The 27,724-nt window shown below is 50.1% G+C and overlaps 1 protein-coding gene across 1 annotated transcript in view; it reads left to right on the forward strand.

Moving 5' to 3' along the window:
* The window catches only part of TMPRSS9 (transmembrane serine protease 9), an 86,183-nt gene that overhangs the window by 40,001 nt on the left and 18,458 nt on the right, over nucleotides 1-27,724 (forward strand). Inside the window, exons 4-10 of the mRNA XM_084614214.1 lie at nucleotides 531-598; nucleotides 1,160-1,338; nucleotides 4,840-4,881; nucleotides 5,773-5,886; nucleotides 24,696-24,867; nucleotides 25,557-25,831; nucleotides 27,256-27,392. Of these exons, the coding sequence (XP_084470340.1) occupies nucleotides 531-598; nucleotides 1,160-1,338; nucleotides 4,840-4,881; nucleotides 5,773-5,886; nucleotides 24,696-24,867; nucleotides 25,557-25,831; nucleotides 27,256-27,392 (987 nt within the window). The remainder of the gene's footprint in view (nucleotides 1-530; nucleotides 599-1,159; nucleotides 1,339-4,839; nucleotides 4,882-5,772; nucleotides 5,887-24,695; nucleotides 24,868-25,556; nucleotides 25,832-27,255; nucleotides 27,393-27,724) is intronic.

Here is a 27,724-nt window from a genome sequence, read left to right on the forward strand (position 1 = left end):
GCTAAGTTTGTCGATGGAGGGGCTGCAGGGCCAAAGCTGAGTGAGCACACTGGGCAGTGGGGAGGTCAGCGCTGCTCCTTCTTCTGCTACCATGGAGCCGGCTCCCCCGAGGGCCTATCCAGCTTCGTCTTCCTTCCAGCAGCTTGTGTCCCTTCTCAGCGATGGGGAGAGACACTGCCCATGGATGGGCCATGCTGGAAGGCAAGCGAGACACTGGGACCAGCAGCTGCAGTAGGGATCTCTCTTCAGGGAAACATTTCTGGTGGCACCTGTGGCTGGTTCCTCTTATCGTATGCAGCACAGTCTGGCTTTCAAATGGAAAAACAGCTTTGTGAAAGCACATCTCTGGAGCTAGCTGGCAAGGAGGTTAAATTGCCCAGGGCATGGGGGACAGCGGGCTCAGAGCTCAGAATCACTTCTTAGACACGGCTCCCCAAGGTTCTGGAGCCTTGGTCTCTTCTCCCCAGGGCTTTTTGCTTAAAGAAAATCTGAGCCAGTGTTTGCCGGCCTCACTCTTCTTTGCCTTGTAGTTTCTAACCAGCTTCCAAGGCTCTCCATTGGAAGGGAGCTGTGTTGGCTGTGCTGTCCTGGAGTACAGGTGAGTGTGCGCTGCTCTGTGGCTCCCTACAGCCAGCCGTGGAGTACTGCGGCTCCATGAGTCTGGCCTGCATTGACTTCTGGTCACTCTCTTTTGGCGGGGGAAAGGATTTATTTATTTTTGTCAAAATGTGGCCTTTTGCCAACTCTGGGATTTTTTTTTCTTCAAAAAATGTTGAGTATGTTTAATCCTTATAAAAATGTGATTAAAATGGTTGTCATGATTTTTTTGACAAAAACTTAATTTTTTGGTCAAACAAATATGTGGTTAATTTTGTAGATCAGATTTTCAGTAACATTTTTGATAAAAATTGTAATTATCGTATTTTTTCATTAATCTTTGTAAAGCAAGCGACAGGCCCGTTCTGAACCCTCCAGACCAGAATCAGTGTGGAAACCCTGACGTTTTATTACTGAGCAAATAGGTTGGCATCTACCCACAGGCTCCCCGGGGAGCTCTGTGGTGTGGGGCCAAGGGCGGGTGGAGAGAGGACAGGCCTGTGATCACAGCTCATCCTTGTACTATCGTGAGGAAATGTGCTCAGTGAGTCTTTTCCTCCAGCAGGAATGGGAACTCCAGTGTGATTGTCCATTTCCGGCTGCAATTCAGCCCGCAGGCTTCCTGGCCTTTAAACGCCAGTGTGGAGGAAGAGGCCCTCAGACATGGGCTGGCTGCAGCACTGAGGGAGGAGGGCATCCCGCTGGCCACCTATGGGACCATCTCCTCGGCCTTACTCACAGGTAAGCATCTCCTGTCCCTGCCAAGAGGCACGAAAGGTTCCATCCTCAGGCAGGGCCTGTCGCCAGAGAGAAGTAACCTGAGCAGAGGCTGATAACAGGCAAGGGCTGCACTTAGCAAAGCCACAAACAATCACCTCAGCTTTAGCTTTATCTCAATTTGGTTTTTAAAGCCCAATTCAAACTCCCTGCCCAATGGCCGTTGTGATACAGCATGGCCAGAAGGCAGCAGGAGAGTGATCTAGGAGAGATTTGTAAGTCCCAGGATGAGGAGAAGCCTTATTCCCTGTAGAGGGAAGAACGGTTTCTATAGATTAATTAAAAGCACCTGAAGCCAATCACAGCACCTGAAGCCTGTCACCTGATAGAAACCCCCTGCTTCGATCAGACAAGGGAAGGAGTTGGAGCAGAGAGCAGTTTGGAGGAGTTGGAGCAGAGGAGAGTTTGGAGAAGTGCTGTGGCTGGGTGCTGTGGCCTAGGTGCAGAGAGGGAAGTAGCCCAGGGGAAGGAACCGCTAGTTCAAGTATTTTACCACTGTCCCTTGGGCCCCTGGGCTGGGATTCGGAGTAGAGGGCAGGCCTGGGTCCCTCCCTCTCCACTACCCTTCTCTGGGTTACTACTGGGACAGTAGAAACCCGAGCTCAGGGGCAGGAAACTGTGTCCCGAACCCCACCCAAGAAGAGGAAGCGCGGGACCCATCATAATTGTACTGGCAATTTGCCACACCATATACAAATGCATCAGACACAGAACAGGGAGATGCTAGCTCTGGTAGGCTCCAAAGGATTGACTAGCAAGCATCGGAGCCAGGTTTGTATAATTTTTGGTGGTGCCCAGAATGTCCATAGGACGAATCAGGGGCAACTGCCTCAGGGCCTGTGTTTTGGGGGGCACCTTGCTTCATGGGGACGCGGGGTCCAGGGAGACCTGGAGGGTTAGTGGGGGGTCTGGCGCCTGCAGCAGAAAGTGACCCGGCCCCAGCTCACCCTGCTCCATTCCCTCCCCACCCCCATTCCACCCCTTCCCCCAAGTCTCCACCCGCCTCTTTCGGGCTTCCACCGCCTCCCCCGAGCGATGTCGGGAGGACTGGAGTGGGGTGGGCTGGGGCCAGGTCACTCACTGTTGCCAGCACCGGGCCCCCTGCTGACCCCCTAGGCCACCCTGGACCCCACATCCTCCTGAAGTGCAGAGCCGCCCCCCCAAAGCATGGGACCCGGGGCAGCTGCCCCGGTCTCTCCTGTGGACGTTCTGGGCACCACCAAAAATTATACAAACCTGCGGTTCATCAAGGAAAAGTGCAGAGTCCTGGACTTAGGAAGGAAGAATCCCATGCACCGTGACAGGCTGGGGAGCGACTGGCTAAGCAGCAGTTCTGCAGAAAAGGACCTGGGAATTACAGAGGATGAAAAGCTGGATATGAGTCAGCAGTGTGCCCTTGTTTCCAAGAAGGCCAACTGGGCTGCATTAGTAGGAGCATTGCCAGCAGATCGAGGGAAATGATTAGTCCCCTCTATTCGGCACTGGTGAGGCCACGCCTGGAGTATTATGTCCAGTTTTGGTTCCCCCACTACAGAAGGGATGTGGACAAGTTGCAGAAAGTCCAACGGAGGGCAACAAAAATAATTAGGGGGCTGGGACACATGACTTACGAGGAGCGGATGAGGGAACTGGGCTTATTTAGTCTGCAGAAGAGAAGAGTGAGGGGGGGATTTGATAGCAGCCTTCAACTACCTGAAGGGGGTTTCCAAAGAGGATGGAATTCGGCTTTTCTTAGTTGTGGCAGATGACAGAACAAGGAGCAATGGTTTCAAGTTGCAGTGGGGGAGGTCTAGTTTGCATATTAGGAAACACTATTTCACTAGGAGGGTGGTGAAGCACTGGAATGGGTAACCTAGGGAGGTGTGGGAATCTCCGTCCTTAGGGGTTTTTTAAGCCCAGCTTGACAAAGCCCTGCCTGCGATGATTTAGTTGGGGTTGGTCCTGTTTTGAGCAGGGGGTTGGACGAGATGGCCTCCTGAGGTCCCTTCCAACACAGATATTCTGTGATTCTATGACAGGTTGCTGGGCTGCTACTCGCACGTCAGGCTTCTGTACCAGATATCGACTGGCTACAGAGCTTCCATGATATACTGATACACCTGAGTTGTTTGATCCCTTAATATATTGTCAACAATGGCTGTTGTGAGTTTAAATAAAGGATAGGTTTCAGAGTAACAGCCGTGTTAGTCTGTATTCACAAAAAGAAAAGGAGGACTTGTGGCACCTTAGAGACTAACCAATTTATTTGAGCGTGAGCTACAGCTCACTTCATCGGATGCATACCGTGGAAACTGTAGCAGACTTTATATATACACAGAGAATATGAAACAATACCTCCTCCCACCCCACTGTCCTGCTGGTAATAGCTTATCTAAAGTGATCATCAGGTGGGCCATTTCCAGCACAAATCCAGGTTTTCTCACCCTCCACCCCCCCCACACAAATTCACTCTCCTGCTGGTGATAGCTATGGATAGCTATGGATAGCTGGTGGAGGGTGAGAAAACCTGGATTTGTGCTGGAAATGGCCCACCTGATGATCACTTTAGATAAGCTATTACCAGCAGGACAGTGGGGTGGGAGGTGGTGTTGTTTCATGGTCTCTGTGTGTATATAATGTCTTCTGCAGTTTCCACGGTATGCATCCGATGAAGTGAGCTGTAGCTCACGAAAGCTCATGCTCAAATAAATTGGTTAGTCTCTAAGGTGCCACAAGTCCTCCTTTTCTTTTTAAATAAAGGATGTTACAGCGAGTACAACCTAGTGGCCAAAAAGTATACTATAGTATAGCAAGTATAACATGCTTTCCCCTGTGTAATAGTATGTCTCCCAGCTGGGGGTTGGCTGCAGGTGACCTCCAGCCTCCTGGAAAGATTTCTAGAAAAGATTTCTTTCAGTATTTTCACTGCTTCTCTGCTGCTTCCCACGCTGGCCTGGGAGGTGTCTGAAGAGGAAAACATGGGGTGTGCTGGAGCACACCTGGCTGTGCTCAGTGAGACCATCTCCAGTTACTGTCGGAGCTGGAAGCCCCTCTCACCAGGCTCAGGGCTGAGAGGTGTTAGTTCTTGGCTGTCACTGACTGGAAAAATAGCCATGGAAAGTCACTGGACTCGCCCTAAGATGTCAGAGTTCCTCAACGCTGCCCTGGTGAGCTGGTGACCCACTGGTCAATGTCTGTTGTGACCCCCCCATGTCTGATCCACAGAGGACAAAAGTCTGTTAGAGCTGCCAGCTGCAGAGCCTGGTTCTTTAGCTCAATCCATGGAGGCTCAGGCATTCAGAGCTGGAAGGCCCAGGTGGCCAGGATGGTGGCTGCTACACTTGTGAGAACTAAAAGGATGAGCATCTCAATATTACATCACAGCATCTTTTGCCATTCGCCAACCCCATTCTGAAAGATACCTGGACCTGTGACCCTAGAATTACTGCATCCTCTCACCCTCCCCATCTCTCCATTGTGTTACAGGGCCAAGTGGGGCGTTTCTGTATGGAATTGGATTAAAATCAGGTATGAGTTCTCCCTGAATCAGTGCCTTGCCTGCTCATACCCAGAAGCCTGCATCCTCCAAAGGAGTAGAACCCTCCCAGGGTTAGCCCATGCCAGCTGAATCACCCAGGAGGATCCAGCCATGCTCACAGTGAGGGCTAGCACAGCCACCCCCTGCTCCCTTCTGCGCTGGAGGTTGGAGCTCTGAAGGCTGTCGACGCTGTAGCTTTGTTCTGAATCTGTAACATGGCTTGACCCATCCATAAGTCATGTCCATGCATAGTACAGCAGTGCCTCTCCTTTCCTCTGGTCCCTGAGCCAGGGGATCCCAGGTCCTGTTACAGAGATGGATCTGACTGTGATGTTCCAGTCAGGTCTGGGTCTGAAGTCTGAACTTTCCCAGAGGATGGGGTGGCTCCGGGGTATTGGCACAGACCCAGGCCTGATTGAGCTACCAAAATGCACCTGCAATCACAACAAACTGATAATGGGCAAAGGGCAGCCCTGGTGTAACAGCTGCTCCTTTCAGCCTCAGTGGGGTTCACACCTGCTTGTGTTGGTACAATGTCTCCTGTGGATACTGGGGAAGAGGTTGGGGATGGACGTTTTATGTAGTTAACATTAGCAATGTGGAAGGGCTGGGAAGCCAGTTTGCTCAGAGACACTTTCTCTCTTTTCTCCATGAGGGTCCAGTCCTGGACTTTCTCATCATCCATTTGGGGATGCGCCCAGCCTCTGACACCAGCTCCAGTCTTTGTTCTCTGCAGAACAAGCTTAGAATGAGTCCGGCACCAGGGGATGGGTCCCTGCACAGGGAGGCTCTGGATCGGCAGTCCCCTTTCTGGTCGGGAGCTCTGGAAGACTGTAGAGTGTGAAGGGGCCAGGTTAACCACCACCTTCCTGTTCCTTCAGGCAGTTGCCCTGGATATGTATTTACTTGTCAGAACAGCCAGTGTGTGTGGAAAGAGAATCCTGAGTGTGACGGCCAAGTCGACTGCTCCGACGGCTCTGATGAGGCAGGCTGCGGTAGGTCTCTTGCACTGGGGTTGTATCTGCTGGGGGCACACATGGCCAGTGGGACATGTGTTTGGGAGGCTGATAGTGGACCAGCATTCCTGGGGAGATATGGACTTGCTGTCTAATTAAGAGGACTTACTAACTGTTCCTCCTTGGAGGAAGCTGCTTTGAAGCAGTTGATGAGTGGATCGTTTGTAGCCTAGTACTGTCTCCAGGTGCTAAGGGCAGAGGCCTGGCAGGCCAAGGGCAGTTGCAGGCAGAGCACAAGGAGAATCCATGCCCCACTGTTGTCTTTCACCAACATTCATATAGATGGCCCAGCTCCCTGTGTCCCCAGCACAAACACCACCCGGCCCACTAGCATTTTGGGCCCTTGTTGGCAGTGTCAGCAGGGAGCCATGGAGCGTGAATGCACCTCTGAGCCCAGAGGTGGCCCCTCCAGGGCTGATGCACTCTGGCAGGCAGTGTTACAGGATACTGGTCAAGATAGTACCCACGCTGTCTCTACTCTAGGGCTTGTTAACCAAGCCCATCCCCAGAGGTCACCCAGCGTCCTTCGCTGGGGCTGACGGTCATTACAAACACAATGACTGACTAATTAGGGCAGCAAGTTCACAGCTAGTGATTCATTCAGAGAATTCTGAAAAAGAACGCAGGTAGAAGTCCAGCAGCAGAGTGGGGTTATCCAGTTTATGTACAGTTACCTGCCTTGCGTGTGTGTGTGCACTTGGTGCAAGGAGCTTCTGACCTCAGAGACACAGTACAGGCTCTTGAGGCCAGAGTGGCTGAACTGGAAGAGCTAAGGGAGACTTTCAGGACACAGCAGAGTTGGTCCCACCCCCAGTCTGGCAACCTCTGTGCTGTTGAGGAGAGAGAAAGCCTTGCGTGTGGCGGTTCAATGATGAGACAGAACACAGCTTTATGCAAGCAAGCAGGCTGGTCAGCTGAGATGGGCTGTTCTGCCCCCCCACCTTCCACCTTTTCCTTTTATTATATTTCTCCCCCCTAAGCATTACACACTGCTACCGCAAAAAGATACACAAAGGAATGTATGATGTTGATTAATATACTTATTTACCATCCTTTATCTACTACAATCCTGGTTCTCAGGCCTTGAGCCCAAGCTAAGAAAGCTTCCCCGAGTTGCTGTCCCAACAATCAAGTTCTCATGGTTCATATCTAGCCCTTGTCCTTGGATAGAGCAATGTGTGCATTGCTTCTACAAAACAGTCAGGGTGTGCCCTGCCTGCTTCCAGGTGGAATAGCTAAACATGAACCCTTCATCCCCCCGTTTTTTATTTAATGATATTTGGCCATCTCATGGTAGCCGTCAATTTGTTTTGTCATGCTATTTAACTCCCAGACAGACAAGGACATAACCTGGGGAGCTTTCCAGGGCGAAATTTCACAAAATCTTAACAAGGAAGGAATACATTGCACACAGCAGCAGCAAAAAATAAGCCCAATGATTACAAACACAGAATAACCAAAAAGCTGTCGCAGCCATTCTAGAGAGGGCAGCCAACCTGTAAGCCAATTCCAAAAACCCTCAAACCCCAGATCTTGGCGTATGTGTGTTGTAAGACTGGCCAATTCAGCCAGTCTAGTTTCTATGGAGCGACTATTATCAGTTAAATTAAAGCAACACATGTGCTGAAATGTGGAGCAGCCTAGATGGTGTTTCAGGAGCAGAAAATCAATGGCTGCTCTGTTATCCAAAATTGCATCCCTTAATTCGTGTTGTTCTGTGTTAAGTAAGGCAATAGCCTGGGATGTTGTATTAATTGCCTTTGCCGCAAAGCATGCCAGGTTATTTAAAGTTCTGGCGGAATACATAGCAAGCGCGGGGACCCCAACAATAGAGGCCGCTAAGGCAGTATACTCAGCACGACTAAAAAGCTCAACATCTGCAATACAATCATCTGAAAGGGGTACACTTCTTTTACTACGGTTTTGACCAGCAAAAGGCAATATAAGTGTCATTCTACTAAGACAGCAAAGGGTGCCATCACTTAAATTTGCAGGAATATAATTAAAGGTGCGTGAACCGCAAGTAAAAAACCATCCTGATGGTAGGATGATATGGCCATAATTATATGAAACATTAACAGCATGGGAACAATTTAAAAGGGGTTGAGAAATTTTTCGACAGCCCAAGGGCACCTTTGTACTAGTGCAGTTAACTACACGCGCACAGGTGACATTGTGAGCCCCGGCCGGGTACATTGTGTGGAGGCATATAGCCGTGCGAGGCAGAGTATAGTTGGCCGGGCCCCAATTAGCCATGCTAGAGTACTGGGAGGAAAGATTCGCATAAGCAGAGAACAGTGTCTTATTCTCCATCTCCTCAGGGTGATGACATACTGGAATAAGGCATGTACCTAACAAATCTCCGGCTGCTACAGAATTAGATACCCACTTTTGTCTAACATTTGCTATTGAAGCCAATCTTTCCCATATGTTATATGTCATTCGGGCTCATAACGGGGGAAGCGCTTCCGAGCCAACCCCTACAGGAAATAGCAGGCACAAAAGGCACACAATCATCACAGAATTAGCAGCGATTTGGGCGAGAATCGCCACAAACAAAGTCTCAGGAGTCTCTGGCTGTTGATCTGCTGCCAGTCTTCGTTGGGCCGCGGCGACCAATGCTTTTACTGCTCCCCATGTCACGGGCCGGTTTGGGACACTACGCCTCCTCCGTTTCCTCCTTGGGACACTACGCCTCCTCCGTTTCCTCCGTTTCCTCGTTGTCGACTCGGGGGGCAACGCGGTCTCCTCCAAAGTCAGCTGAAACTCTGGTATGGGATTCGACAGCCCCTGGTGCCATGCCATGTTGTTTAAGTGCTGGTCGCACACACCGAGCTGGAACCCACAACGGTCCTGCAGGGAGAGACACAGCAGCATATCCCCGACCCCAAGTGATTAGAGGTACTGGGCCCAGCCACTGTGGATCGGGCAGCTGACGGTAAAAGACACGTGGTCTTTCCAGTACCTCAGATTTGTGAAAATGCCGATCCGCAGGGGTCTGCTGATCTGCATTCAGTGTTAAATTATTTAAAGTAAACAAGAGGATATGCATTTGTTGTAGAACGTCTCCTAAGGTTCGGAGACGCAGCTCCCCTTGTTTTAATTGTTTATCTAGCAAGGTTTTGAGTGTGCGATTGGCACGTTCAACAATGGCTCGGCCTGTGGAATTATAAGGGATTCCGTGTTTAAGACGGACGTCCCAGCAGGCACAAAAGGTGGAGAGGGCTGCAGAGCAGTAGGCTGGGGCATTATCTGTTTTAATTTGGCAGGGGCGACCCATAACAGAAAAGCAGGCCAGCAAATGGTGAATAACTTTGTTAGTGGCTTCCCCATGTTGTGGGGTTGCCCAAAGGAAGCCCGAATAAGTATCAACGGAAACATGTAAAAACGAATAGGGGCGGAATTGTGGCACATGAGTAACATCCATTTGCCACAGCTGATTTGCTGCGGTACCTCGGGGGTTAACAGCATAAGAAAAAGTAGGAGCAGCAGCAGCACAGTGGGGGCAGGAACGAACAATGGAACGTGCATGATCAGCAGGAATGTGAAACTGCCGGGCCAAAACAGAGGCAGACTGATGAAAAAAGGCATGGCTTTCAATGGGGTCAGAAAAAAGGGAATTTACCTGACCACGCAACGTGCGATCGGCGCATGCATTGCCCTCAGTGAGTGGCCCAGGCAGAGGGGTATGACTGCGAATATGAGCAACAAAGTAAGGGAAATGACGAGTGGCAAGAAGATGCTGCAAAGACAAAAACAGGCGAAGGAGGTCTGCATCAACCTGAGGGGTAATGAGGGCAAGGGGTAAATGATCAATTACCTGATAAACATAATGGGTATCCACAATTAAATTAAAGGGACAATCAGCAAAAAGTTGAAAGGCCAAAATAACAGCAGCCAATTCTGAACGCTGTGCAGAACGCTGAGGCAGTGTAAAACGAGAATGCCAACGAGGGGGGTCACCCAACTGATAAGTGACTACACCTCGGTGGGGAGAGCCATCAGTAAAAAGAGTGACAGCGGAAACAATGGGTTGAGAGCGGCTAAGACGATGAACAACTAGGGGCACCTTTTGGGTAATGACCAACCGAGGATCTTTTGGAGGATTGTAAGAAATCTCTCCCACATAATCACAAAGAGCAACCTGCCAGGCCAAGGAGGTGTGGCACAAAGAGTCAAATTCAGTACGGGACAAGGGGAGCAGACAAGGGACTGAACCTTAATAATGCCAGTGTAATCAGCATCAATGACCCCTGGAATGACAAAAAAGCCCTGTTTCCCAGCATGTGAGCGAAGGAGAACAAGACCTACAAAGCCGGCTGGGAGAGGTCCCGTCACCTGTGTAGGTATGGCACAGACCTCCCCTGGCAGCCGAAAGTCAGTGTCCTCCTGCATGATCAAATCAAGCCCTGCACTTCCAGCAGTCGCCGCCCTCATAGAGTCTATGGATTTTAAGGCAGAGGAGCGGTTGTCTGAGTGGGAAACACCCCCGTTTGGCCCTGGGTTCGGGGGGGACCCGTCGCACGGTTTCCCGACCCGCTACGACACTGATTAGCCCAGTGATAACCTTTCCCACACTTGGGGCACTTCTATGAGGGTCGGGCTGGTGCCTTAGATGAGCGGCACTCCTGCTGAAAATGACCCTCCTTACCACAGCGGTAACAACGCTTCCCCTCCTTCCCAGTTTTTCTCAGGGCGGCAGCCAGAACTCCAGCCTTGTGGGCTTGTGTGCCAATGTTCTGGCACGCCCGCAGCATGTCTGAGAGCTCTAAAATACCAGAGGCTTGCGCTGCCTGGAGAGCACGGCGGCAATCCTCATTTGCATTTTCAACTGCCAATTTTAACAGGAGCTCGTGAGCTGCCTCAGTGTTATCCACCTGTCGGAGGATAGCCTCATGCAATCTGTTGGTAAAATCCAAAAAGGACTCTGAGGCACCCTGACGGATACTGACAAAGCTTTTGGTAGGCTTGCCTGAATCCGGGACCTTCTTGAAAGCACACTGGGCACAGGTGGAAATAATGGGGAAGACGGCCTGAGGGAGTTGAGACTGCATCTCAATAGTAGCAAACGGGCCCTCCCCTGCCAAATGCTCATAAATGATACCGTGCTCTCTATGTACCTGAGCTTGGCGTTCTGCCATCTGCCGATACTCACTAATCCAAATAACATACTGACTGGGTGATAACATCATGCGCAGCAGCGTTTTCCAATCCTCAGGGATTAGGGAGTACCCAGTACCTATCCCTTCAATGAGACCACGCACAAAGGTGCTAGTCAGGCCAAACTCACGAATTGCTTTCTTTACCTCTCTAACCACCGAGTATGGCAAAGTGGTCCAGGTGCCCACGGGGTTGCCCTGGTCATCATTCTGCCAGGTCACCGGGCAAACTGAGACCAGATCAGCCAGCTCCTCTGCTGTAAGATCTGATCGAGCTTTCGCTGCGTGAACCATTTGTTGCACCAGCGAAAGCTTCTGAGCAGATACAGATGACCCTCCGGGGGGCCCCGGAGCATGGGGCCCCACGGACAGAGGGTGATCACACACACTGGCTCCGGTGGGGAAGGCAAGGGAGGCGGTGGTAATGAAGACACTGGGGGCAAAGCAGGGAGAGGGGGGGCTGTGGGTATGGGAGAGGGTCTTTCCGAAGCGACACGCTGGGTTGCATCAGTAGAAGGGGGGAGAGCTGCAACGGGGACGGCTACATGAGCCGACGGGCGTGGCGAGATCACCAGCCTCGTGAAAGAGGGCCTATCCGAGGTGACACACAGTATCACGTCGCGACAGAGGTGCCAGGCATGTAAAGCCTGCACGGGCGCCCGAGGCTCTTCGTGCAATGTCTGGCCCAATTGCTCCCAGTCCGCTAGCTTAAGGCTTCCGGGCTTCAGGATACCACGGGCACTGGGCACGCACCTCCTGTAGCAGGAGAGTAAGTGCTCGAGCGGGGCAGTCATGCTGAGCCTTACGCAGCAAATACTGCAGCTCATTGCGGTGTTGCACTTGCAAAGCAGAGAGGGAGCTTCCCGTACTTACCACAATGAAAAATACTCACCGGGATCCACGAAGCGGATGAGTGATGCGTTTGAAACCCTTGCCGGGCGAGGTGAGTGCTGAGGGCCCCACGTTTGGGCGCCAGTTGTGGCGGTTCAATGATGAGACAGAACACAGCTTTATGCAAGCAAGCAGGCTGGTCAGCTGAGATGGGCTGTTCTGCCCCCCCGCCTTCCACCTTCTCCTTTTATTATATTTCTCCCCCCTAAGCATTACACACTGCTACCGCAAAAAGATACACAAAGGAATGTATGACGTTGATTAATATACTTATTTACCATCCTTTATCTACTACAATCCTGGTTCTCAGGCCTTGAGCCCAGGCTAAGAAAGCTTCCCACAGTTGCTGTCCCAACAATCAAGTTCTCATGGTTCATATCTAGCCCTTGTCCTTGGATAGAGCAATGTGTGCATTGCTTCTACAAAACAGTCAGGGTGAGCCCTGCCTGCTTCCAGGTGGAATAGCTAAACATGAACCCTTCACTTGCGGAAGAAGAATATTAGTTTGAGACAGAGGGAAACAATCCCATAGTTGGGACCCTCCTTCCTGATGATGTTGTGCTATCCTCTCACACTGAGGACACCCCTCTGGTGAACCCCAGTACTAGGAAGAGCCAGGTAATAGCAATGTGGGATTCAGTTGTTAGAAAAATAGATAGCTGGTTTTGCGATGACTAGGAGAACTACAGGGCAAATTGTCTGCTGGGTATGAAGTTTGTGGAGCTCATGAGACATCTAGACAGACTTATGTGCCGTACTGGGGAGACGCCGACATACGGAAAGGCAGGAGAGCAGTCCTGAAGGACAATATTAGACCGCTAGATAAGAGATTTAAGTTCAAGACCTCCGTGGTAGCATTCTCTAAATGCTTCCAGTTCCACACACAGTGCCAGTTAGACAGGCAGAACTGCAGAGTCTCATGGGTGAGATAATGGTGTTGTGAAGAGGGATTTATTGGGAACTGGGGAACCTTTGGGGAAAGGAGGAATCTTTACAGGAAGGATGGGCTCCACCTAAATCAAAACAGAACCAGATTGCTGGCATGTAAAATTAAAAAGGTTGTAGAGGACTTTTTAAACTAAGGGTGAGGAAACCCAACAAGTGCTGAGCTGCACACGGCTCAGAAGGTGCCATCCTTTGGGAACGAGTTAAAAGGGGGACTCTATGTGATGGGATCCCTGGAGACAGCCTGCGACTGTGGGACTACTGTGCCCCCTTATCTCTCCAGCCTGAGCTGTCTCACAAGTTTTGCTAGTGACAAGCAGCAAACCCCTCCAGATGCTCTTATCACTCAGCACAACAGCATGTGGAGACGCACACCCAGCTAGGTTGCATGAATGCTCCCAGAGCCACTCACGAATCACACAGAGAAAGGCACCAGACAAATCCCCCCAGCTCCCAGCCTTGTACCTCAGGAATATACTGCCTTGCACTGCTTAAGATGAGCAGTGAAAATGTATTAATTGGTTCACCACTTCATCAATGGAAAGTGGTTGGGGGGCTGTCTGTAGGTAAGGACTGGCCTGTCTCCCAAGATCTGTGAGAGTGATGGGCCGTCCTTCAGGATAGGTTGTAGATCCTTGATGATGCGTTGGAGACGTTTTAGTTGGGGGCTGAAGGTGACGGCTAGTGGCTTTCTGTTATTTTCTTTGTTGGGCCTGTCCTGTAGTAGGTGACTTCTGGGTACTCTTCTGGCTCTGTCAATCTATTTCTTCACTTCAGCAGGTGGATATTGTAGTTGTAAGAACACTTGATAGAGATCTTGTAGGTGTTTGTCTCTGTCTGAGGGGTTGGAGCAAATGTGGTTGTATCGTAGAGCTTGGCTGTAGACAATGGATCGTGTGGTGTGGTCTGGATGAAAGCTGGAGGCATGTAGGTAGACATAGCGGTCAGTAGGTTTCTGGTATAGGGTGGTGTTTATGTGACCATCGCTTATTAGCACTGTAGTGTCCAGGAAGTGGATCTCTTGTGTGGACTGGTCCAGGCTGAGGTTGATGGAAATTGTTGAAATCATGGTGGAATTCTCAAGGGCTTCTTTTCCATGGATCCAGATGATGAAGATGTCATCAATGTAGCGCAAGTAGAGTAGGGGCATTAGGGGACGAGAGCTGAGGAAGCGTTGTTCTAAGTCAGCCATAAAAATGTTGGCATACTGTGGGGCCATGTGGGGCCATAGCAGTGCCGCTGACTTGAAGGTATACATTGTCCCCAAATATGAAATAGTTGTGGGTGAAGACAAAGTCACAAAGTTCAGCCACCAGGTTTGCCGTGACATTATAGGGGATACTGTTCCTGATGGCTTGTAGTAAGAGAGTGCTCCTTATACTCATGAGATATGGATCTATGGCTACACCCTAAGAGGTCTTCGCCTTACTGGATTCAGAGTCGGCTCCTCCATCAGGTCCCTTCACCCACAGGGAACTCATGTCCCTGCTGCGAGACATACCTGCGGAGCAGGGTCTATCACTCCCTTGCATGTGCTATACATCTCTCCCTCGACTCCGACGGTACACTGCCGTTGTAACTGGAGTCTGCCTTTTCCTCTTCCAATGAATCAGACCCTGGGGAAGACCCACCTTTCCTTTGACTCTCCAAGATACCACCACGTGCACCGATGCCCATGGGAGCATCCTCACCCTCCCCAGAGCCACCATGCTGTGGGAAGCCCTGAAAGCTCCAGTTGATCCTGCCTATTGGTCATATGGGGTGACCTGGGGTCAGTTTCCTCCTTCAAAGCCTACCTGATCCACGAGGGAATTGCCACCTGCTTTCCCCACGGGGCCCACCAAGCATGTCCCTGAATCTGATGGCGTAGGAAGGATTTTATACACCAGTTCTGTTGGTTCTGCTGGAGCTGGCTAGATTTCCATCCTCATCGCTGAACAAAGCTTTTACTGCATCATTCTCTTCTCCACCAGATGACTTCAGACTTTGTCAAGATCTTTTATGGAGAGTCATGGGGGAACGCCAGATCCCACTGGAAGAGATCCAAGACTCCCAGCTTAAGCTTCTGGACATTCTCCACACTTTGGGACTGATGAGAAGAGCAATGCCAGTCAACGAAGCCATACTGGAGCTAGCCAGGACTGTGCGGCAGCCCCCACTACACGTATTGTCACCACTAAAGGAGTGAAGAGACGTTACTAAGTCCCAGCTAAAGGCTCAGAATTCCTATTCTCCCACCCAGCTCCTGAACTCTCTGGTGGTTCAGCTGCCACAGAGAGGGCTAAACAACAAAACCCTTGATCCGCGCCTGTGGATAAGGAAAGGAAGCATCTAGGGAGAAAAGTTTTCTCTTCCTCCAGTTTGCAATTTATGACAGCCAATTATCAAGCACTGCTGGCTAAATATGACTTCCTGAATTACAGTGAGTGCAAGGACTTTGCTAACAGTCTTCCGCAGCAAGACTGTGCCAGCTTTCAGGCCCTTGTCGAGGAAGGAAAGTAAATAGCCAGAACTGACCTCCAATCCACAGTGGATGTGGCTGATACTTCCTCCAGGGCATGGCTGATGAAAAGAGAGTCTTGGCTTCATGCATCTGGTTTTGTAGGGAGGTCCAGAACACCATCGAGGACCTTCCTTTTGATGAGTACCAACTCTTCGACCAGAAGACAGATGAGTCTCTACATACCCTAAAATACTCCAGAGCTATCCTTTGCTCTTCGGGCATCTAAACACCTGCACCAAAACGAAACTTCCACCACCAGTAGTCCACACTGAGATACAGGTCTCCAGCAGAGACCTCTTTTACCAGCAGAGACCCTAGGAACCTCCATGCACTTGACAAAAAGTCCAAAGGTCTAGCTTCCCCAGGCCCCTCTATCAGGCTTCAACATCTCAAACCCAGCCACAAGCAAAGAGGTATTTTTTATGTGAGCTTGAGAGCTCCAACCACTGAGCCTAACACATCACAGTTCTTTAGTCTGCAGAAGAGGATGAGGGGGGATTTGATAGTAGCCTTCCACCATAGGCGCTAACTTTTCCTGGCGCTGGTGGATGCTTGACCCGCCCCTGGCCCTGCCCAGACTCCACCCCTGCCCCACCCCATCCAACCCCTTCCCCAAAGTCCTCCTCAACTCTTCCCCCTCCCTGCCCCTATTGGACTCCTTCCCCAAATCCCCGCCCCAGCCCCACCTCTTCCCCGAGCACATTGTGTTCCCCCTCCCTCCCAGTGCTTGCCACCATGAAACAGCTGTTTCACAGTGGGAAGCACTGGGAGCTAGGGGGAAAAGTGGGGACACAGAGCGCTCGGGAAGGAGGTGGAGGCGGAGGTGGAGCGGAGGCAGAGGTGAGCTGGGGAGGGGTAGGGATCTTGGCTGCCGATGCATGCACAGCACCCACCAATTTTTCCCTGTGGGTGCTCCAGCCCTGGAATAGCTACCTTTGGAATAGCTACCTCTTCCAGAGTCATCACCAAATTATTTTTCATAGTAGCAGGTCATATCAGATGTTATTATCTCCTTGTTTTTGCATACCTTGAGCACTGGCTCCTAGCCACCAGGCCCAACCAGGAAACCCACACATCAACCTCTGTGATACTCAACCTTTCTTCTCTGGTAGTCAGCGTCAATGTCAAAAAGTTGATCCTCAACCCCACGCAATCTTTGGACTTCATTAGGGCTACCCTAAACTCTACAGGCATACCTGCCCACAGACAGAGTTCAGGAGATGCGTGACATGATAGCTCACATCATGGCCAAGACTTGTCTGACTCTACTTGGCCATATGGCCTCATGCACTTACGTGGTCCCCTTTGTGAGGTTTCACCTTTGTTGACTTCAGACATGGCTGCAGTCCGTATAATCACTGAACCACCATTCTATGAACCTCATGGTGACAGTCCCAACCAAGGTACTGTCCTCCCTCCCGTGGTGGACAGACCCATATCATGAATGTAGGAGAGTCCCCTTTCTTCCCTCATCCCCAGACAAAACTATCACCGACATGTCCTTACTAGGCTAGGGAACCCCTATGGATGACCACATGAGAAGGGACATGGACATCTCAAGAATCCAGGAAGTACATCAATATTCTGGAACTTTGAACAGTAATGAGGACATGTGAATTCTTCCTTCTACTCATTCACGCTCATAATTTCCTGATCATGTCAGACAACACTGCCACTGTTTTCTACATCAACAAACAAGGAGGAGTGAAATCCACTGCTCTACGTGCAGAAACAGTCAATCTCTAGAACTGGTGCATCAGCAATCAGATCACCCTATCCGCAGCCTGTCTTCTGGGGACACAGAATCTACTCACAGACTCACTCAGCAGACACTTTGCAATCAACCACGAGTGGGAACTTAACAATAAAGTGTTACTCAACATCTTCACACAATGGGAGACCCCAACCAGAGATCTATTCACCTCTCAGAGAAACAAGTGCACCAGGTATTGCTCTAGGGGATCCCTCGGTTACAGCTCCCAGGGCAATGCTCTCCTTCTCTCCTGGTCTGGCCAATTCAACAACTACTCCTTCCCTCCACTACAGTGGGTGCCACACAAGATCCAACAAAAAAAGTCACAGTCATTCTGATTGCCCCCTTCTGGCCCAGCCACTTCTAGTTCCCCAATTTCCTGTGCATGTCATCCCATTCACGGATCACCATCCTGAATTCCCCCAACCTTCTCACTCAGTACAATGGCAGGATCAAGCATCCTGATCTGCAACTTCTACGCCCCAGGGCATGGTATTTGGATGGGCATCAGCCATAGAATGGGCATGTTTCTTGGCAGTACAAGTCATTCTCTCGAACAGTAGGAAAGATTCAACTCGACAACGTTACCAGACTAAGAAGAAACGCTTTTCATCTTGGGCTCAATAGAAAGGTGTTATACCAGAAACTGCAAAGATTACCCTAATCCTGGACTATATTCTATCCTTAAAGACATTGGATCTCATCCTCAGCACTTTGCAAGTCCACCTAGTAGCGAATAGCGTGTTCCATCCTCCTACAGAGGGTTACTCTGTTTTTACACACCTGCTAACCGCTAGATTTTGGAAAGGCATTCTAAGTGTTGCCAGGAGGGCTTCAGCTTCCTGAAGCATGGGATGCTTTTCCAGGAAGAAGGACTGTTAAGAAGAGATGGGGTCCACCTATCGAGGAAGGGGAAGAGCATATTTGGATACAGACTGGCTAACCTCGGGAGGAGGGCTTTAAACTAGGTTTGAAGGGGGCAGGTGACCAAAGCCCACAGGTAAGTCAAAAACATGGAGACCTGGGAGAAGGGTTGGAATTTGGGCGGGGAGCATGGGCTATTATAGCAAGGATAAGGGAGAGACAAGACAGAATTATGCAGGAGAATCAAATCAGTATCTTAGATGTCTGTATTCTTATGGGGAATAAGCAGGAAAAACTTGAAATGCTAGTAAATAAATTATGACGTACTTGGCACCACAGAGACTTGGTGGGATAATACGCATGACTGGAATATTGGTACAGAAGGATACAGCTTGCTCAGGAAGGACAGGCAGGAAAAAAAGGGAGCTGGTGTTGCCTTATATATTAAAAATGTCTTCCCCTGGACTGAGGTTGAGATAGAAGTAAGAGACAGACTTGTTGAAAGTCTCTGGGTAAGGATAAAAGGGGTAAAAACAAGGCTGATAACACCCTTGTGGGGTGGGGTCCACTACAGACCACCTAACCAGGAAGAAGAGGTGGATGAAGCTTTTTTAAAACAATTTACAAAATCATCCAAAGCACAGGACTTGCTGGTGATGGGAGACTTCAACAACTCAGACATCTGTTGGGAAAATAACACAGCAGGGCACAGATTATCCAACAAGTTCTCGGAATGTATTGGAGAAAAATTTTTATTTCAGAAGATGGAGACAGCTACTAGGGGAGAGGCGGTTCTAGATTAGATTTTGACAAATAGGGAGGAGCTGGTTGAGAATTTAAAAGTGGAAGGCAGCTTGGGTGAAAGTGATCATGAAATGGTAGAGTTCATGATTCTAAGGAATGGTAGGAGGAAGAAGAGCAAAATAAAGACAATGGATTTCAAGAAGGCAGACTAGCAAACTGAGGGAGTTGGTAGGTAAGATCCTATGTTAAGCAAGTCTAAGGGGAAAAACAATAGAAGACAGTTGGCTGTTTTTCAAAGAGACACAAAGGGCACTGCCTAGGAGAGATAGGAAGTATGGCAAGAGACCATCCTCATTTAACCAGGAAGTCTTCAATCATCTAAAAATAAAAAAGAGTCCTACAAAAAGTGGAAACTAGGTCAAATTACAAAGGATGAATATAAACAAATAACACAAGTATGTAGGGACAAAATTAGAAAGGCCAAGGCACAAAATGAGGTGAAACTAGTTAGAGATATAAAGAATAAAAAGCAAACATTCTACAAATACATTAGAAGCAAGAGGAAGACCAAGGACAGGGTAGACCCATGTGGGGTTTGGGGGGGGTGGGAAATAATAACAGAAAATGTGGAAATGGTAGAGGTGCTTAATGAGTTCTTTGTTTCGGGTTTCACCAAGAAGGTTGGTGGTGATTGGAAGTCTAACATAGTGAATACCAGTGAAAATGAGATAGGATCAGAAGAGGCTAAAATAGGAAAAGAACAAGTTAAAAATTATTTAGACACCTGTTAGATTTCTTCAAGTCACCAGGACCTGATGAAATGCATCCTAAAATACTCAAGGAGCTGACTGAGGAGATAGCTGAGCCATTAGCAATTATCTTTCAAAAGTCATGGAAGATGGGAGACATTCCAGAACACTGGAAAAAGGCAAATATAATGCCCATCTATAAAAAGAGAAATAAGGACAACCCTGGGAATTACAGAGCAGTCAGCTTAACTTCTGTACCTGGAAAGATAATGGAGTAAATAATTAAGCAATCAATTTGCAAACATCTAGAAGATAATAAGGTAAGTAACAGTCAGCATGGATTTGTCAAGAACGAATCATGTCACACCAATCTAATAGCTTTCTTTGACAGGGTAACAAGCCTTCTGTATGGGGGGGAAGTAGTAGACGTGATATATCTTCAATTTACTAAAGCTTTTGATACTGTTTTGCATGATCTTCTCGTAAACAAACTAGGGAAATGCAACCTTGATGGAGCTACTATATGGTGGGTACAAAACTGGTTGGAAAACCGTTCCCAGAGAGTAGTTATCAGTGGTTCACAGTCATGCTGGAACAGCATAACAAATGGGGTCCTGCAGGGATCAGTTCGGGTTCCGGGTCTATTCAATATCTTCATCAGTGATTTAGATAATGCTATAATGAGTACACTTACAAAGTTTGTGGATGATACCAAGCTAGGAGGGGTTGAAAGTGCTTTGGAGGATAGGATTAAAATTCAAAATGATCTGGATAAACTGGAGAAATGGTCTGAAGTCCGTAGGATGAAATTCAATAAGGACAAATGCAAAGTATTCCACTTAGGAAGGAACAATCAGTTGCATACATACAAAATGGGAAATGACTGCCTAGGAAGGAGTACTGTGGCAAGGGATGTGGGGGTCATAGTGGACCATAAGCTAAATATGTGTCAACAGTGTAACACTGTTGCAAAAAAAGCAAACATCATTCTGGGATGTATTAGCAGGAGTATTGTAAGCAAGACACGAGAAGTAATTCTTCCACTGTACTCCGCGATGATTAGGCCTCAATGGGAGTATTGTGTCCAGTTCTGGGCACCACATTTCAGGAAAGATGTGGACAAATTGGAGAAAGTCCAGAGAAGAGCAACAAAAATTATTAAAGTTTTAGAAAACATGACCTATGAGGGAAGATTGAAAAAAACCTGGGTTTGTTTAGTCTGGAAAAGAGAAGATTGAGCGGGGACATAACAGTTTTCAAGTACATAAAAGGTTGTTACAAGGAGGGAGAAAAATTGTTGTTCTTAACATCTGTGGACAGGACAAGAAGCAATGGGCTTAAACTGCAGCAAGGGAGGTTTAGGTTGGACATTAGGAAAAACTTCCTAACTGTCAGGGTGGCTAAGCACTGGAACAAATTACCTAGGGAGGTTGTGGAATTTTTAAGAGCAGGTTTGACAAATACCTGTCAGGGATGGTCTAGATAATACTTAACCCTGCCATAAGTGCAGGGGACTGGACTAGACATCCTCTTTATGTCTTTGCCAGTCCTACGATTCTATGGTTCTATGATTCTAAGAACCATTCCACCTTTCCAAACCATCACACCTCAATGGGGCCTGAATCTAATACTATCAGTATTAACACACAAAGCCAATGAACCACTGGCATCTTGCTCCATGTCCCTCCTCTCCATGAAAGTCACCTTCCTTGTTGTTATCACTTTAGTGAGAAAAGTCGGTAAACTCGCAGTTATGATGGTGGATCCACAATTCACCATATTCTACAAGAATAAAGTCTCCTTACATCTACATCTAAAATTTCTACCAAAGGTGGTCTCCCAGTTTCATAGTAACCAATCCATTCACTTATCCGTTTTCTTTCCGAAACCACACATATCTGCAGAAGAATGTAGACTCCATGCCCTCAATGTCTGAAGAGCTTTGGCCTTTTACCTACAGAGAACAAAAATAATCAGGAAGTCCCCTAGACTGTTTATTGCAGTGGCAGAAAGAATCAGGGGTCAGGCCATTTCCACCCAGAGACTCTCCAAGTAGATTTCCAGTTGTATTAAACTCTGCTACCAGCTGTTGAATCTACTTCCCCGCACGGGGTAGAGGCTCACTCCATCAGAGCTCAAGCAACAGCCACGGCATCCCTTCAGGAAGTGCCTCTCACAGACAGATGTAGAGCACCCATGTGGACTTGTGCTCATACGTTCACACCACACTACCCCTTAGTGCCAGACTTGGCGGTGGGTGACTCCTTTGGCACAGCAGTTTTACACCAATGCTTCCATCCTCAGCCTCCTCCAACGTAGATGCTGCTTGCCAGTCACCCATGGGAATACAATAGGGACTACCACTCGAAGAGGAGGTTACTTACCTGAAACTGGAGGCTCTTTGAGATGTGTGGTCCCTATCTGTATTCTACTTCCCACCCTCTTTCCCCACTGCTCTGGATCTGTCAGAATCACAATGAACAAGGAACTGGAGCTGCGGTCAGACCGCCCCACCCTTTATTGCCTTGGACAGGATCTTGAGGCAAGTCAGGGCGAATGCGCGGACCAACAGACACTACTTTTGAATTTTCCAACTCTGGGTGCAAGGTGTGCATCCCACAGTGGAATACAGATAGGGACCATACATCTGGAAGAATCCCAAAGTTATAGGTAAGTAACCTTCTCTTCAGTATCAGGAAAACTGGTTGAAACTCTAGTAAAGAACAGAATTATTAGAAATACTGATGGATGCAATTTATTGGGGAAGAGTCAACACAGCTTTTTGTAACGGGAAATCATGTTTCACCAATCTATTAAATTCTTTGAGAGTGTCAAAAAGCATGTGGACAAAGGTGATCCAGTCAATATAGTGTACTTGACTTTGATAAGGTCCCATACCAAAGATTCTTAAGCAAAGTAAATAGTAATAGGATAAAAGGAAAGGTCCTCACCTGGATCTGTAACTGGTTAAAAGACAGGAAACAAAGAGTAGGAATAAATGGTCAGTTTTCACAATGGAGAGAGATAAACAGTGGGGTCCCCCAAAAATCTGTAATGGGACCTGTGCTGCTCAACATATTTATATATGATCTGGAAAAGGATGTGAATTGTGAGGTGGCAAAACTTGCAGACGGTACAAAATTACTCAAGATAGTTAAGCCCAAAGCTGACTGCAAAGAGTTACAAAGGGATCTCAGTAAACTAGGTGACTGAGTGACAAAATGATAGATGAAATGCAGTGTTGATAAATACAGAGTAAAGCATATTGGAAAATGTAATCCCAACTATACATACACAATGATGGGGGTCTAAATTAGCTGCTACCACTCTAGAAAGAGCTCTTAGACTCATCATGGATAGTTCTCTGAAAACATCCATTCAATGTGCAGCAACAAGTAAAAAAGTTAACATTAAGGAACATTAGGCGAGGGATAGATAATAAAACAGAAAATATCATAATGCCACTATATAAATCCATGGGACACCTACCCGTTGAACACTTCACACAGTTCTGATTGCCCCATCTCAAAAAGAATATATTAGAATTGGGAGAAGTGCAACAAAAATGATTAGGAGACTGGAACACATGACTTATGAGGAGAGGCTGAGGGAACTGGGATTGTTTAGTCTGTGGAAGAGAAGAATGAGGGGGGATTTGATAGCTGCTTTCAACTACCTGAAAGGGGGTTCCAAAGAGGATGCATCTAGACTGTTCTCAGTGGTAGCAGATGACAGAACTAGGAGTAATGGTCATTGCAGTGGGGGAGGTTTAGGTTGGATATTAGGAAAAGCTTTTTCACTAGGAGGGTGGTGAAACACTGGAATGCGTTACCTAGGGAGGTGGTGGAATCTCCTTCCCTAGAAGTTTTTAAGGTCAGGCTTGACAAAGCCCTGACTGGGATGGTTTACCTGGGGATTGGTCCTGCTTTGAGCAGGGGGTTGGACTCGATGACCTCCTGAGGTCCCTTCCAACCCTGATAGTCTATGATTCTATGATCTAAGTGTCCCTAAACCTCCAACTGCTAGACACTTGGACTGGACAGCAGAGGATGGATCACTCGATAATTGCCCTGTTCTGTTCATTTCCTCCCAACTGTCTGGAACTGGCCACTGTTGGAAGACAGGCTACTGGGCTCTATTGGTCTGACACAGTATGGTTGTTCTTGTGAAATCACAGGCAATGGAGTTGAAACTCATTCCAAGTTCTTCCCTGCCATGGCACCTTGGGCTAGGCTCATTTCCCAGCTGGTCACTGAAGGATATTCGAGCTTTTTTTGGTTGGTTTTTACTGGACGCAGATCTTGTGATATGATTCCATTCCCTGGTTGGATGACCTTAATGAACACTGGTTTCTGGTGAGGAAACTGTTCAAAAATCATATGTACCACTGCGTGGGTCCTTGCCTGTTCCTGCTAGGGTTACCAACATTCTAACAGCTGACAACCAGACTCCCCTGCCCCACCTCTTCCCTTGAAACTCCACCCCTGCTCTGCCTCTTCCCCTAAGGCATTGCCCCCCCATTCGCTTCTCTCCCCGCTCCTCCTTCACTTGCTACTCTACCCACACCCCGTTCCTTGTAGCTGAATCCTCTACACCTCCCTCCCCCACCCCGAGCTGGGCTCCCTCTGATCCAGAGCTGCAGCTTGATGCAGAGTCTGCCTGTCCATAAGATGTAGGTGGGAGGTGGCCCCAGCTGACCAGGGTCTGGGCTGGGTCGATGACCTGGCACCTCCCCCAGCCCGTGCCCGTGGCAACTGAATTTTTGTGTCTAGTCAGTACATCTGATCGGACACTGCCAAGTCCTCTTTTCGACTGAGCTTTCCAGTCAAAAACTAGGCACCTGGCAACCCCGTCCCCGCTGCATAGGTCATCATCCATCCTCATTCTGTGGGTGTTCGCAAGTCCTCACTACGTGGGTCCTCACCAGTCCTGTGGCCTCCTAGATCTACTCCAAGAATAATTTAAAATCTGCTCCATTTGTGGCATTCCAGGCAGTGGCCTTGCTCTCCGGGGCATTCAGCAGGCTGGGCCATGGGTATATGCTCTGCTGAAATGAATCCATCCCCAACCCCAGCGAAGGCTGCTGGGGCAGGTTTGCAGCAGCCACCTGCCTCTGTCTCTACCTGTGGCTGGAATGAAGGAGTTTGCAGGGCTCACACAAGGTCTCTTCTGCCTTTCAGACTGTGGGAGCCGCCCCACCATGCAGACAGCCCACAGAATCGTGGGTGGCACCGAGGCCTCCAGAGGGGAGTTCCCGTGGCAAGTCAGCCTGAGGGAGAACAACGAACACTTCTGTGGTGCAACTATCCTCACTGAGAAGTGGCTGGTGTCTGCGGCTCACTGCTTCAACGAGTATGGCCCCGGCCATGGCACCTTCCCTGACCCCCTTCCCATGGGCAGAGCCAGGATTGGGGCGCCCTCTAGCCCAGTGCTTCTCAACCTGTTCACCATCGTGGGTCACATACGTGGCTCTCTATGTGTTATGGAGGCTGCATCCACACACTATATATACTATCTGTAGGGCCCTGAGGATGTCTCATGGGATTGGGCCGCAAGCAGCCCGCGGGTTGCTCTAGCCTCATATTCAGCCTCTTGCCACATCTCAGCTGGGATCCTGCTTCCTGCTGCAGTGGCTCGGCAGGGCGGATTTCCTGTTTGGCCCAGCAGGCACATGCCTACAGGCGCCAGCATTCTAGGGGCACCTTACCTCTCTAAACCTGTGCCCAACATGAAGGTCAGCTGTCATCAGGGGGGCTCTCAAGACACTGTGCCTAGGGGTGCGTAAGGTGTAAATCTGGCCCTGGCCCTAGGGCCACAGCCCAAATCCAGCCATTCTAAGCCCATGCAGCCTGGCACATCAGCACCCTTGGACGCACTGTGCCATGAGGGCAGGACACGTGGCGGGGCATGTGTCACGATGGCTGTGGCTCAGCTGAGGTCAAGGCCCAGCAGCCTCCTCTACTACCAGGCCTCACCTTTGACACGCCCAGTGGCTGCGCAGGGGCAGCTTGGAAGGGATCACACATGTCTGTGCATTTCAGGTTTCAGGACCCAGCGGTCTGGGCCGCCTACATGGGAACCATCTCCCTCAGCAGCTCAGACAGCAGCACCGTGAAAGCCGGCGTGGGCCGCATTATCCCACACCCCTCCTACAACACCGACACCGCGGACTTCGATGTGGCTGTGCTGGAGCTCGACAGCCCCGTGCCCTTTAACAAGTATATCCAGCCTGCGTGCCTGCCAGGCCCTGGGCACCGCTTCCCGTCTGGCAGGAAGTGCCTCATCTCTGGCTGGGGTTATCTCAAGGAAGACTTCTGTAAGCAGTGCCTCCTTGGGGTGGGGCACCCAAGAATGGGAGGGGAGAGGAGAGGGTGGGGACTCCTGAGAAGGGCCAGGGGTAGGGGGAACCCAAGAAAAGCCAGGGGGCACATCCTGAGCAGGGCCGGGGGTGGGGAGGAAGGGGGCACACCCCAAGAAGGGATGGAGGGACCCTGAGAAGGGCTGTGGGTATGAGGGAATCCTGAGGGGTGAGGAGGTACACCCTGTGAAGGGTCAGGGAGGGGGCAGGGCACAGCCCAAGAAGGGTTGGGGAACACCCTGAGAAGGGCTGTGGGTGGGGAGTTACCTTAAGAAGGAAGGGGGGATGGAGGGGGGAGGCACACCCCAAGAAGGGCCAGGGGAGAGAGGGTGCACATAGGGTTGCTAACTTTCTAATTGCACTAAACAGAACACCCCTGAGGCCCCACCCCTGCTTGCTCTCCCCCACCCTCACTCACTTTCACCAGGCTGGGGCAGAGGTTGGGGTGGGGTGTCTCTGGCTGGGGGTGAGTGGCTTTGGGTGCAGGAGGGAGCTCCAGACTGGGGCCGAGGGGTTTGGAGTGCAGGAGGGGGTGCAGGCTCTGGGTGGGGCTGAGGATGAGGGGGTTGGGGTGCAGGAGGGGGCTCAGGGCTGGGGCAGGAGGTGCGGGAGGGTGAGGGCTCTGGCTGGGGGTGGGGCTGGGGATGAGGGGTTTGGGGTACAGGAGGGGACTCCGGGTGGGGCAAGAGGTTGGGGTGCGGGAGAGGATTCAGGGTGCGGTGTCCTGGTGGTGCTTACCGCAGCTCCCAGGAATTGGTCGTTAGGTCCCTGCAGCCGCTAGGCGCATGGGCGGCCAGGGAGGCTCCATGCGCAGCTCTCACGCCTGCAGATGCCATCCCTGCAGCTTCCACTGGTCACAGTTCTCAGCCAGTGTGAGCTGCAGAGCCAGCACAAGGGGCGCGGGCAGCGAATGGAGCCTGGGAGCCTGCCTTAGCCCCAGACCCTCGCTGTGCTGCCGACCGGATTTTTAATGGCCCAGTCAGCAGCGTTGACCGGAGCCGCCAGGGTCCCTTTTGGACTGGGCATTCTGGTTGAAAACTGGAGCCTGGAAACCCTAGGTACACACCCTGTGAAAGGCAGGGGCGGGGCACCCTGAGAAGGGGGGTAGGGAGGGGCACACCCTGAGAAGAGCAGGGTGAGATCCTGTGAAGGGCGGGAGGGGCACACCCAAGAAAGGCCAGGGGGGCGTTTGATTGTGCAGAAGCAAGGGCGGGTTCCACGCTCTGCCCAACCACGGGGTTGTGGTGTTTGGCGACTAGGCTGGCAGCTCCCAATCCAGCCGCTCGGCCTGTGGCTGATTCTGCAGGGAGGAGGGGCCCGTGGGCTCAGGGCCGTTGGCCCAACGGGTGGATCAAGTTTATTACCTTGTCTCTTCCCACAAGTGGTGAAACCAGAGACCTTGCAGAAGGCGACAGTGGAGTTGCTGGACCAGGCCCTGTGTGCCAGTCTGTACAGCCACACCCTGACCGACAGGATGATGTGTGCCGGCTACCTGGAGGGGAAGATCGACTCCTGCCAGGTGAGGAGGGGCCTCTCTCAGCACCAGGCAGCAGTGTTGCGGGCATCCACTCCCAGAGATGCTGCCACGGCAGGGGCTCCTTCCCTTTCAGTTACGCTCACAGTCCCTGCAAGTGGCCCATTACAGCCCCCTGCCCAGCTAAAGGCTCTGGCACTTGCTACACTAGCCAGCTGCATCTGTCTGCCCCGACGGGCTGAGCTCTGAGCAGCCACCGGCGCCCTCCTTTGCAAGGGCTGGATGAACACACAGGCAAACTAGGCATGTGCTTAGGGTCCACGTTCCTGGGCGAAGCCTCAAAGAGTTGCCATGCCACTCATACAAATGTGGCTCAG

Source organism: Lepidochelys olivacea (assembly GCF_965140295.1).
Source record: "Lepidochelys olivacea isolate rLepOli2 genome assembly, chromosome: 25".
NCBI lineage: Eukaryota > Metazoa > Chordata > Testudines > Cheloniidae > Lepidochelys > Lepidochelys olivacea.